This window comes from Mesocricetus auratus, unplaced genomic scaffold (assembly GCF_017639785.1).
Source record: "Mesocricetus auratus isolate SY011 unplaced genomic scaffold, BCM_Maur_2.0 Super-Scaffold_100001, whole genome shotgun sequence".
Lineage (NCBI taxonomy): Eukaryota > Metazoa > Chordata > Mammalia > Rodentia > Cricetidae > Mesocricetus > Mesocricetus auratus.
The window spans coordinates 3684762-3693927 of NW_024429187.1; the positions used below are offsets into that span (position 1 = coordinate 3684762).

Sequence of the window (9166 nt, forward strand, 5' to 3'; positions counted from 1 at the left end):
CTGAACTAGCCACCGAGGCGCCTAATAAGCCCCAGAGACTTTGGAGCCCACTGGCCCGGGCCCTGGGTTTCGCGGGCGAAGACCTGGAGGTCGCAGTCGGGAGCGGTGGCGCGCCAGCCAGCGCAGCTTTGCAGCTCCCGGACCTAGATCCCCAGGTCCCCGCCTGGCCGCCGCGCAGGCCCCTCCCCAGCTCCCCAGCCGTTTGGCTAGTTTGTTTGTCTTATTTTTAATTTCTCAGGGGCCAGCCAGAGCAGGTTTGTTGGCAGTCGTACACCTCCGAGCAGTCACGCGACCAGCCAATGTCCTGGCGGCGCTACGGGGAGGCGGCGCGCTCGGGAACGCGGAGAGGCGGCGGCGCCGCGCCCGGGGCCACCTTAAGAGCGCGCTCGCCAGCCTGGGCGGAGCGGCAACCGGCGCCGCGACCAATGGAGCTCCTCCTCTGTTTAAATAGACTTGCAGTGTCAATCATCTTCTTCTTCGTCAGCCTCCCTTCCATCGCCATATTGGGCAACTAAAAAAAGGGGGGGCTCGTGCTTTCGGGGTGTTTTTCTCCCCTCATCCCTTGTTCCCACTCACTCGCGGCTCCCGGACTCGCGCGGCAGCAAGGTTTGGAGAGGGGCTGCGTTCGCGCGACCCACGGGCTCGCCCCAGCCTACACTCGGACTGTTCGCCACCTCCTCCTGCCTCCTCCCCTCCCTTCCCCGCCCTCCAGTACACTTGATCACTGAGCCTCGAGCAGCGCTGCTGGGGCGTCCCTGCGCTCTCTCCCCCAGACCTGCGCGCTCCTGCGGCTCCGGCGGTCGCTCGCCCGACTCTGCTCCACTTGACTCCCCGTGTGCAGTCGCAGAACTTCGAAGAGAGGTTCGCGCTGCGGCCGGGGCGCTTTTGTTCGGTTTTGTTGTTTATTTCATTTTACTATTATTATTTTTTTTTCGGAGAACGCGAGCCGAGGCGGTGGTCCACACCCGCCCGGGGAGGAAGATGTCAAACGTACGAGTGTCTAACGGGAGCCCGAGCCTGGAGAGGATGGACGCCAGACAAGCGGAGCACCCCAAACCCTCCGCCTGCAGAAACCTCTTCGGCCCGGTCAATCACGAAGAGCTAACCCGGGACTTGGAGAAGCACTGCCGAGATATGGAAGAAGCGAGTCAGCGCAAGTGGAATTTCGACTTTCAGAATCACCAGCCCCTGGAAGGCAGATACGAGTGGCAGGAGGTCGAGAAGGGCAGCTTGCCGGAGTTCTACTACAGACCCCCGCGCCCCCCCAAGGGCGCCTGCAAGGTGCCGGCGCAGGAGAGCCAGGATGTCAGCGGGAGCCGCCAGGCGCTGCCTTTAATTGGGTCCCAGGCAAACTCTGAGGACCGGCATTTGGTGGAGCAAATGCCCGATCCGTCGGACAATGCAGCGGGGTTAGCGGAGCAGTGCCCAGGGATGAGGAAGCGACCTGCCGCAGACGGTAATGACCCTTTGAGAAACGTAAAATGTCTGTCCCTGTGGCGCCCCTTTGCCAGACCCGATTCAGTTGGCTTTTCCAGCCTGCGCTGCTTAGATCTGGGAGCTTGTGCGAAGCTTAGATTTGAAATGCCCCTTAGTCGACTGCTTGGCCTGTTTATGATTTTGAAGTCAGAACCCGGAGATCGTAAGATCTGATAACTTCCCCAGACTAACACATCGCAGTTCCTCCCCGCTAGCCAGCTGTAGGTATGTGACAAAAGTTGGGATGTTTACCAACTGCCTCCTCCTTGGCTAGGGCGAGAAAGATGTGGGGTGTAGAATATGCCTTCTGTTAGTGGAAACAGCCTCATTTTGTGTCGTTGGAGGCTACCGGGGATGACCGGTCCAGGGGTCGTGGGTGGAGGTGGTGGGTTTTTCATCCCTTGACTATTGGGCCAACTTCTGTCAGCCATTGTTCTCGCTCATAAAGATGGTTTGTGTATGTTCTTTAAAAAATTTCCCCTTGTCCCCCTCTTAGATTCTTCTTCGCAAAACAAAAGGGCCAACAGAACAGAAGAAAATGTTTCAGACGGTTCCCTGAACGCTGGCTCTGTGGAGCAGACGCCCAAGAAGCCCGGCCTCCGAAGACACCAGACGTAAACAGCTCCGGTGGGTTAATGAGGAAGAGCACGAAACTGACACCCCAGCTGGGCTGCGCTCCCTGGGGGGCCTGCAGACCCCAGCCCTGCTGGCAGATTAGTTGCCTGCCAGGAGGAATCATTTTCCTAGGTCAAAAAATTAACAGTGGGGGAGGCTGGAATCATTTGGTGGGGGATCGTAAGGCAAAGTGTTTGTATCCTGAGGTCTTTTCTGAGTCAAGTACTTGTCACCAAGGCCCCAGAAGAATAGGAAGGTCCTATTCTTATGATTCTCAGGAAAACTTGGGCCGGGAATGACAATTTTCTTCCACATCTAAACAAGTACTGAGGCACCCCCTAGTCTCACTTCATGAAAATCCATTTCCCAGAGGTTCTTGTTGAGCCAGTAATCTATTTTTGAGCTAATAGAACCTATTTTGACTAAGAGAGAAGTGACAAATATACAGTTACATTAAAAAACTTAAAGTTAGGCGCTCACAGTTCACATTTGATTGGGAGTGTGAAGAGGGCTGCCGGGCCCTGCCTTCTTTGTATCATTTTTATAAGCTGTCACTTTCTTTATATGCTGGTGAGTTTGGGAGAGAGGGATGGGAACTTTGTATTAAAAAAAAAAAAGGCTAGAATGGAAAGTTCAGAAGTACTATAGCTCCCACAGAATTTCTCATTTTAACCCTGGGGTTACAGAGCAGAAGTTAAATGAACAGCCAGGGGAAGCTATCCTCAGCTGTGGATGCTAATTGTTCTGAAACAGGATTGTTTGGATGTTTGTAGGGGAAATGGATGGTAGACATGAGGACCAGGAGGGCCAGCACAGTGTGGATTTTACCATGTATCAAAATCTCATCAGCCTGATTACCTAATTAGAGTAACCCAGCCCCAAATTTACATAGATTGACTATTCATAATATCTGACTACATATATAAGTAGTTTATAAGCTCCTTATAAACAAAGACTGTGATCTCCATTTCCAAAGTCCACTCATAACCCAGCATGTAAAGAGACCTTAACAACTTATTGTTAACTTGTCAGGTCCTCATCTATAGAAATTTTAAAAAAATTTAAAGAATATAGAGATAAAGTAGGGTTCCAGTTTATTGTGTTTGTAGATCATAATGACATAATACACTTTCTCCTATAGATCTAGCGTTTTTTCAGAGCACATGGAAAATGGAACATTAGAACCGCTTTCTATGTTATTCCCTCTGTAAAGTGGGAAAATTGGATAGGAGCTCTTTCTAAATAGCTGTCACACCTGTAGCTTTAGTTGCCTTGTAGGACTTGTGGCCTAGCTCTTCAGATGAATCTTCTAGATTTTTACCTGGCCCATCCTCATCAAGAGGCAATTGTTAGTCATATTACCAGCTTAGAGCCGACCAGACAGCCATAAGGCCCTAGTTGAAAGCATTCATGCAAATATTATGCATATAGATAAATTACAGTTTTAAAAGCATTTGTACATCCTCCCCTCTGGGGGCCTTTTGAAATTGCATTTTCAGGTATTTTTCAAGTTTAAGAAATTAAACTACTCTGAAGTGTCATGGTTCCTGAATTTCTTTTCTTTCTCACTCTCTTTGACCCAGATTCTTTAGAGTGAGTTTCTCAACCCTTGTACTGTTGACATTTTGGGCCAGATTATTCTTTGTTGTGGGAGGCTGTCCTGTACATTTTAGAATGTTTGGCATTATCTCCGGCCTCTCCCACCAGATGCCAGTAGCAATCCTCTTCCCGAAGTTGTGGCAGTCAGAATGTTCCTACAGATTTCCAAATGTCCCCTGGGGCATGGGAGGGCTGCACAAAATTGCCCACTTGTTAGGAACCTTGACTCTTAACACCATACGGAGCAGAGCACAAATTCAGGGAAGACAGCATTAGAGATGGTTGTAGTCATCAGGGCTTTAGCGCCTGTATTAATCCCCCATTGCTGAAGTATTTGTCTACTAAGATAGTAACAAAATAATTTCTGTACTTTGGCAATGTTACTCTAGTGTCTTCTTCCTAATTCTTTTGTTTCTTTTGCAGAATTAAGAATATTTCCTTGTTTATTAGATACATCACTGCTTTATGAAGCAAGGAAGATATACATGAAAAAATTTAAATACATATCGCTGACTCCATGGAATGGACATCCTGTATAAGCACTGAGAAAGCAACAACATGATAACACTAAAAATTTAGGCACTCTTAAACCATCTGCCTCTAAAAGCATTGGATGTAGCATTGTGCAATTAGGTTTTTCCTTATTTGCTTCATTGTACTACCTGTGTATATAGTTTTTATCTTTTACTATGTAGCACATAAACATTAGGAATGGGGGGCAGGGTGGGGCCGAGGCATCAGCATGGATGGGGGGATGTGAAGAACTTGCTTCAGTTTGTAGCAAGGAGAAAAATGTTTGACTTGCATGAAGAGAAGCAACTTGGGTGGGGGGGAAGGGTTTGAATTGCTTTCTTTAAAGATGTAGTGTCCCTTTCAGTAAGAACTGATCCTTTACTTTAAAATAATCAAAATTTGAATAATTGCTACATATAGTTGCTATTTATTTTTACATGAAGCTTATTCTTATTTGGGAGTTCTGAAGATTCTGTTATGTAGCAACAAATGACTTTAAAAAAAAAAAAACTATCCTTCCACCCCACCCTTAAAATTGGAACTTACCAGTTAATTGTTCAGCAGTAATCAATCCAGGTAATAATGGGCAAAAATCTGGTGTGCATGACAGGAAATTCTGAATTCTTAGAATTGACCATTTCACACCAGATTTGTTGAGAAAATTGCTGTTTTCACTTGAGCTGTGTAGAGACAGTGAAAATAATCTTAAATCCCTGGATATCTTTAGAAGTCTATAACTTTACACAAATAATGAAATAATTTTTAATTAAAAGTTTCTCATCCTACTTGTTAATTTGCCCCAAGGAAAGCACTGTTTTTAAAGGAAAACGGGGGTATGCTAGTAGAAAAAGCATACTTGTAGAATAAGTGAAATGGGTACTACATCTTTAAACAGTGTTTCTTCATTGCCTGTGTATGAGAACCTTGAAGTGTGCCTGTGTATATAACTCTGTAAAGACACTGAAAATTATACTAACTTATTTATGTTAAAATCTAGACGATATACAAGCCAAAGTGGCAGGTTTTGTGCATTTGTAAATGCTGTATTGGGTAGACTAGCCCCCGACCCCTTTGTTAAATAATATGGCTATGCTTAAAAGGTTGCATACTGAGCCAAGTATAATTTTTGTAATGTGTGAAAAAGATGCCAATTATTGTTACACATCAAGCAATCAATAAAGATAACTTCCATAGCTATTCACTGAGTGCAACTGTCTTGTGCTTTCCTGAGCTGGAGGTATTCAGCCTGGCATGCCCCTGATAATTACACAAATACAATGCCAAGTGACAAACATCTAGAAAATTTAGGCTTGCGTTTCACTCAGATGACTTTTTGGTGTGTACTGTGTGTGTGTGTGTGGGGGGGGTCCTGAATGTACTAAGCAGTGGCCATTTTTTCCTAGTGCTGTCTGGGTAGACAAAGCTTCAGTGGAAAGAGGAAAAGCGCCAGTTTCATGTAGGACTGTCAGCAGTCCCCAGTTAGTTCAAATATTTGTGTCTTCTAGGATATGAGTGTGTGAGAACCAAAAGGGGGGATCCCTTGCATAAGTGTAGTCTGATCACATCTGCAGTATTGAAAATGAAAGTGATATAACGACTTCTCTAGATTCTCTATTTACACGTTTGAAGTGGTGTGAGTGATGAAAATCAATGTCCAGATCCCAGCCGACCAGTCTGGCCCACAACATCCAAACATACAAGTCCTTAAGAGGCTCATGTGTGTTCTATACTACTTGATAAATGAAATTCGCCATACACAAATCCCGCAATTTGAGTGTTCATATTATAGTTAACACATCAGAAAAATAGTTAAAATACTAAAAACTAAGTCTTGTGTACTATCTGCTCAGCAGAGGTGCTTGTTTTCTACTTAAAAATATAAACACAGCATTTTAAAGCCAGGTTCATCAAAATAATTCTTGAAACACCATACTTGCATTTTAAAAATGTGGTTAAAGTATAAAAGTAAATTATAAGAAAATTTATGGGTAAGTTGTGAGAAATCTAAATTTGGGTTAAACTATTCATTGAAATACTACCACTTACATCACCACACCAAAAAGGGTTATAAAACTAGCATTTTTGAATGAAAGATTTTTCTTTCTTTTTCTTCCTTTTTCTTTTTTAAATAAGGCAAGAGTTGGTTTTTCTTCCTGTGACAGATGGGAAAATAGATCTTTTGGACTCTGGGCCAAGTAGGTATTATTTTCATTAAAGACTAAAGGTGTTTTTGTGGTTCTGTTTAAAACATAAAGGGTGACTTGCAGGAGGACCAAGAGTCAGAAAATCATGTCAAAAATGGGAAAGCACCTCTCTATTGCAGCACAGATCTCGTTTTCCTTTCATAAAGCTTTTTTTCCTTTTCTTTTAAAGTGTGTGTTTTGAGAGATTGCATTTTAGGAATGCTGGGCCGGGAAGATGCTCCTCGTCAGGCAAGTCCACGGGAACGCACCCCCCCAACGCCACCCCCGCCCAGGTCACTGTGTCCTCCATCCTCCGAATGTCTGTGTCAAGCCTCCACATACAATCTGATGGTTCAAACGGTCCTTTTTCCCAGGACCTGGACTCTTGTGCCCGCCGCGAACGTCCCTTTGCGGGTTTGCGGCCGCCGGCGTCAGCCACCCTCTACCCCACCACTCCCGCCACGGCGCGGTAGTCTCCTGAACTGTCCCGCAGCCCCGATCCCACCCGGCCGCTGTGGCAACTCCGTAGTCGGTCTGGCTGGGGCCTGTGGACCAAAAGTCTCTAACGTAGCCGGCGTCTTGCAAGTCCCGCACTGCCTGGGTCGCCGCGCGCAGTTCCCGCGCCCCGGGCGCCCGCAGGCCGCGGAAAGCGGCCGCGCCTCTGTCCGCGCAGCCGGGCAGGGCTACTTTTCAAAAACCTTTCTCCTTCACCATCCATCCTGCGGACCAAGAAAATCGCTAAGGAAGGCCCGAGATCCTTCCTAGAGGACACCCCGCCGCTCCCAGAGCTCTAGGGCACTTTCCCGAAGGGACCAAGTTCCCCGAGTTCGTGGACCCTCCGGGGCAGCAGCCGGCTCCCACCCCTACCGCAGGGCTCCAATGATCCGCAGCCCCGCGCATTTCGAAAGCCTCCCCGGCTCGCCGGCGGCTAAGGGACCGTCACCGGAGCGCGCGGAACTGTGGAGAGCCACTGCCACTTTCGGGGATCGCCCCCGCCTTGCAAAGTGCCCCCCACCACTGAATCTTTGGCTGTCCAGAACCGCAGACCCAGACAGGGAGGAACTGGGGGAAATGTGGATGGGGGGCGTGATGGGTTAGAGTGGGGGGCCGTGGACATTCTTCAGTGGGACGGAGCAGGTAGTCGGCGTTTCAGGCCACTGTGTGTGCCCACCGCCCTGGCCGCACCGAACGACCTTTCCTAGGCGCCAGGGAACTCTGCCTTCGCCATTGCACCATCCTCGCCAGAAGACACCGGTTGCTATTCTAGCGCTTTGGACTAAAAGGTGTTTTGTTTAGAAGTTCATTTAGGATCCCTGATCTGTTTTTCAAAGTACGGATTCCTTCTCATTTGCCATCTTTCACCTGAGCCACACCCTATGCCTGCCACCCCCTCCTTCCTGGCTAAAAAAATAAGGCAAAAAAAAAAATCTTTCAAACAACGCTGCGGGAGAAAGAGGTCCAGGAGCCTACTTAGAAATGTATTGGGTCGCCTCCCTGATTCCACTCGCGTGGGCTTGGGAAAGGGTGGGGTCTTCCACAGACGGATCTGGGAGAACCGAAAGTGCATTTATTTCCACGTAAACTCAAGTCTCAAGTCCCTCAGGCCTCCATCCAAGTCCCAGACTTGTCATGCGTGGGTACTCTGAGCAGAGACAGGAACTAGAAAATAGAAAATGTTAACAAAAATAAAATTAAATCCTTATCCATGTTTTGGGCGCGAAACCTCGACGCGCCTCTAAAAAGAACGTTAAGAGAAAGGCCGGGAGAAGGGAGCGCGGTTCGGGCGCCGGCCGGGGGATTGCATCATTTGCAGCTCCCCCTCCAGGACACGGGCTGCGAACCGCAGCCACCATCATGGCGCTCAGGTCTGGCCGCGCTTCCCGAGTCCCGGAGCGTCCAGGCCGTGGCCAGTGAGCTTCGATAGAAGCGTTTGCAAGATATGTTCCCTGGCCGCGGAGCGCCGGTCTCTCCCCCCTCCTTCCCTTTGTGTGCGTGTGCATGAGCGTGCGTACGTGTATTTGTCAGTACGCGTGTGTCATGTGTGCAGGGAGAAGTTTCTCTCTCTCTCTCTCTCTCTCTCTCTCTCTCTCTCTCTCTCTCTCTCTCTCTCTCTCTCTCTCTCTCTCTCTCTCTCTCTCTCTCTCTCTCTCTCTCTCTCTCTCTCTCTCTCTCTCTCTCTCTCTCCCTCTCTCTCCTCTCTCTCTCTCTCTCTCCCTCTCTCTCCCTCTCTCTCCCTCTCTCTCTCTCCCCCTCCCCCCCGTCCCCGTCCACCGCCCCCTTCCCCCACCCCCCCCAACTCCGGGTCCGGAGCTGGTGGTTGTAAACTTGATTGGCATTGGCTGCGCCCACTGATCCCTGCACCGAGTCCACTGAAGATTTAAGGTGGATCTGAGAGGCTGCAGCTGCAGGCGGAGCCTCGCTCTTAATTTAGTTTTGGAAGAAAAAAAAAAAAAACCCTAAACCGTGCGCTCGATGCGTTTTACGAATCCTTCGGTCCCCAGGTCCGCGGGTCCCCGCCCAGCCCAACGCGCTTCCCCCGCCCACCTTCCCCTGATTCCCCATTGGCCCGCGCGTGCAGTTTGAATTTTTTTTTTTGGTTACTTGTTTTCTTGTTAAAAAAAAATTACAGTACCGAGATCATGTGATGAGACTTACCCGGGCAGCCTGAGGTGGGGTGCTTTAGCTGGTTTGGTTGAAGGCAGTAAGGAGCAGGATGGGTGGAGCTTTCTGTTCCAAAAGTTACCCCCCCCCCCCGCAAGTGCCGTTGACAGAGTGCAGGC

The 9166-nt window shown here is 48.5% G+C and overlaps 1 protein-coding gene and 1 long non-coding RNA gene across 2 annotated transcripts; one reads left to right on the top strand and one right to left on the bottom strand.

Moving 5' to 3' along the window:
• Positions 1 to 463: 463 nt before the first annotated feature.
• On the top strand, positions 464 to 5400 carry Cdkn1b (cyclin dependent kinase inhibitor 1B). Its single transcript, XM_040743427.1, has 3 exons — positions 464 to 1456; positions 1973 to 2103; positions 4114 to 5400. The coding sequence occupies exons 1-2, from the start codon at positions 982 to 984 to the stop codon at positions 2092 to 2094; spliced, it is 597 nt and encodes a 198-aa protein (XP_040599361.1). The 5' UTR covers positions 464 to 981; the 3' UTR covers positions 2095 to 2103; positions 4114 to 5400.
• Positions 5401 to 7843: 2443 nt separating this feature from the next.
• Positions 7844 to 9137, bottom strand: LOC121139676. Its single transcript, XR_005876573.1, has 2 exons — positions 9042 to 9137; positions 7844 to 8045 (listed from the first exon to the last, which is right to left on the bottom strand). It is a non-coding gene; the product is annotated as an uncharacterized LOC121139676 (long non-coding RNA).
• Positions 9138 to 9166: the final 29 nt, after the last annotated feature.